The 2875-nt window shown below is 58.7% G+C and overlaps 1 protein-coding gene across 1 annotated transcript in view; it reads right to left on the bottom strand.

The window, feature by feature from the left end:
* CDH1 (cadherin 1) overlaps positions 1-1920 on the bottom strand; it is an 89906-nt gene extending 87986 nt beyond the window's left edge. Inside the window, exons 1-2 of the mRNA XM_017539222.2 lie at positions 1747-1920; positions 847-961 (exon numbers count right to left, since the gene is read on the bottom strand). Of these exons, the coding sequence (XP_017394711.1) occupies positions 847-961; positions 1747-1806 (175 nt within the window). The 5' untranslated portion in view covers positions 1807-1920. The remainder of the gene's footprint in view (positions 1-846; positions 962-1746) is intronic.
* Positions 1921-2875: the final 955 nt, after the last annotated feature.

Below are 2875 nucleotides of genomic sequence, written 5' to 3'. Positions count from 1 at the left end.
TTTTTAGTAGAGACAGGATTTCACCATGTTGTCCAGGCTAGTCTCGAACTCCTGACCTCAGTGACTCTGCCCACTTGACCATCCTGACTCTGCCTGCCTTGGCCACCCAAAGTGCTGGGATTACAAGTGTGAGCCACCGTGCCCACCCTAAAAATTTTTTTTTAAATTAGCCAGGCATGGTGGCACATGCCTGTGATACCAGCTACTAGGGAGGCTGAAGTGGGAAAGATCACTTGAGCCCAGAGGATGGAGGCTGCAGTAAGCTATATGATTGCACCACTGCACTCCAGCCTGGGCAACAGAGCAAGACCCTGTCTTTAAAAAAGAAAGCTTTAATCTGTATAAACAAAAGCCCCAGCCCAGTAACCAGGAGAGGGTTGCTATTCAGTCATTCCAGAGATGGTGCTTAATGGAGCGTGGGAGTCAGATCCCAGTTCAGATACCTGCTTTGCTGACCCTGGGCAACTGGACGTCACCCTCTGAACCTCGGTTTGCTCATCTGTAAAACGGGAATATTCCCGCCGGGCCTTCACGCCCAGCAGGTTTTTGCAGTCTGAAATGAGACACTGTCTCTACAGTGCCTCAGGGCAATAAGAGAAACACGAAGGCTTCTAGTAAATGCCCTCAACCTCTGCTTCTTTATTACATAGTTAACAACCAGGCGGGACTACCCCCTCCACCACAGTGCTCAGTTGGATCCCCAAATCGGTGTAAATTCCAAAGGGGTTTCGGTTGAGCCAAGGAGGGAGCTTGCCCATTCCAACCCAGGGGCGTGGGAGTGCAGTTTCTCGGACCCTTTCCAACCCCACCCCACTCCTCCCATGGACACCGGCGGCGCGCCCTCACCTTTGCCCAGGACGCGGCCTCTCTCCAGGTGCCGCCGAGGCACCGTGAATGTGTAGCTCTCGGAGTCAAAGCCGGGGTGGCAGGGCTCCGGCTCCTGGCAGAACCTAGACGAGACCTGGGGTGGGGGAAAGGTAGATGGAACTGGGTGACTCGGAGTGTCCCCTCCTGCTTACACCGAAACCGACAGCGCCGCCCCTCCCTCTCTCCCGGCGTCGGGATTCGGGGAGGACCCCCGCCGGGCAACGACGTCACCCTCCCCTACCCCGAAACCCGCGGCGGCCAAGCCCTCAGGAACTCTCAGGGTGGGGCGTGGGGGGGGGGGGGCGCCGGGTCACCCCCTCTAGACCTAGCCCACCTTTCCTTCCGGTCTCTTTTCTCGTTTTACTGGAGATGTCTTCACTCTCCCCAGCCCCTCTTTCCTTAGACCGGGAACGCGCTAGTCCTCAGAGCAAGGGGCTCTCCCACCTCCTCCGACCCCACTTTCTTACCCCCGGGACCCCTATTTACAACGTTTCTTCGCATGGCAGGTGCCTTTTTTTTCTAACGATGTCCCTCTCCCTCGGGGATCGTCCCTACCTCTCCTGCCTCCCCCTCGACTTGCACCGGAGCTCCCCTTCTCCACATTGCGCCTTTCACCCCGCTCCACGCCCCCACCGCCCGCCCGAGCCCACCCCGCGGAGCCCGCGGCCAGGCGGCAAAGCAGCGCTCGCCCCTCACCACCTTCCCACTCCCATCACTGCGGGGTCCGGAGCGCGCGAGGCTTCAGGCCGCTAAGCTCCTCGGGACCCGAACTTTCTTGGAAGAAGGGAAGCAGTGACGACGGGAGCGGAAGGGGCGCGGGGCTGGGGCGCAGAGCGTGCGGCCAGACGCGTCCCTCGCAAGGCCGGGGACCCGAGGTACCTGCAGCAGCAGCAACAGCAGCAGCAGCAGCGCGGAGTGGCTGCGGCTCGAAGGGCCCATGGTCGGCCGGGGACGCTGAGCGAGGGCCGGGGCCGGGGCCGGGTGCGGTCGGGTCGGGCCGGTCTGGGCCGGGCTGGAGTCTGAACCGACTTTCGCGAGCTCACAGGTGCTTTGAGGCTCCGACGACACTGAGAGGGGCGGCGCGCCTGCCGCCAGGTGAGCCTCGGAGGCACCGCCTCCGGCTCCGCTGATTGGCTGAGGGCGCACCTGCCGGCCTCAGCCAATCAGCAGCGCGGAACCCTCCCCCGCGGGAATGACGGCTCGCCCGCGGCCCCGCCCCTCGGCCTCCAGCAGACCGGGTGACCCACCAGTCTGGAGTTGCTAGGGTCTAGATGGGTTATGGGATCTGAACACGGTTCTGATTCCACGGGGTTCGAATCCCAGCACCGCCGGTGCTCACTAAGACATGGGATCAGAAAGAACTTTTACACTTGACTGAATTCTTTTTGTTTGTTTTTTGTTTGTTTTGGAAATGGGGTCTCGCTTTTTCTCCCAGGCTGGAGTTCAGTGGGGCGATCACAACTCTCTGCAGCCTCGAACTCCTGGGCTCAACCGATCCTCTTGCCTCAGCCTCTCTAGTAGCTGGGACTGCAGGTGCACACCACCATGCCAGACTACTTTTTTTTTTCTTTTGTCTTTTTGTAGGGAGACGAATCTGGGCAGATAGGGGAAGTAGGGGCGCTGTATCTCCCTGTATTGCCTAGCCTGATCTTGAACTCCTGGACTGAAGCCATCCTTCTGCCTTGGCCTGACGAAGTGCTGGGATTACAGGTGTGAGCCATGAGCCACTGAGCGAGCAGCCTTTTTTTTTTTTTTTTTTTTTTTTTTGAGAAGGATTCTGATTCCATCTTGCCCAGGCTAGGGTGCAATGGCACAATCTCTGCTCACTGCAACCTCCCTCTGCCATGTTCAAGCGATTCTCTTGTCTCAGTCTCTTAAGTGGCTGGGACTACAGGTGTGTGCCACCACATCGGCTAACTTTGTATTTTTAGTACAGATGGGTCTTCATCATGTTAGCCAGGCTGGTCTGGAACTCCTAACCTCAGGTGATCCACCCTCCTCAGCCTCC

This window comes from Cebus imitator, unplaced genomic scaffold (assembly GCF_001604975.1).
Source record: "Cebus imitator isolate Cc_AM_T3 unplaced genomic scaffold, Cebus_imitator-1.0 Scaffold118, whole genome shotgun sequence".
NCBI lineage: Eukaryota > Metazoa > Chordata > Mammalia > Primates > Cebidae > Cebus > Cebus imitator.
Note: the sequence above shows the minus strand (reverse complement) of the source record. Positions and strands in the feature narration are given on the sequence as shown.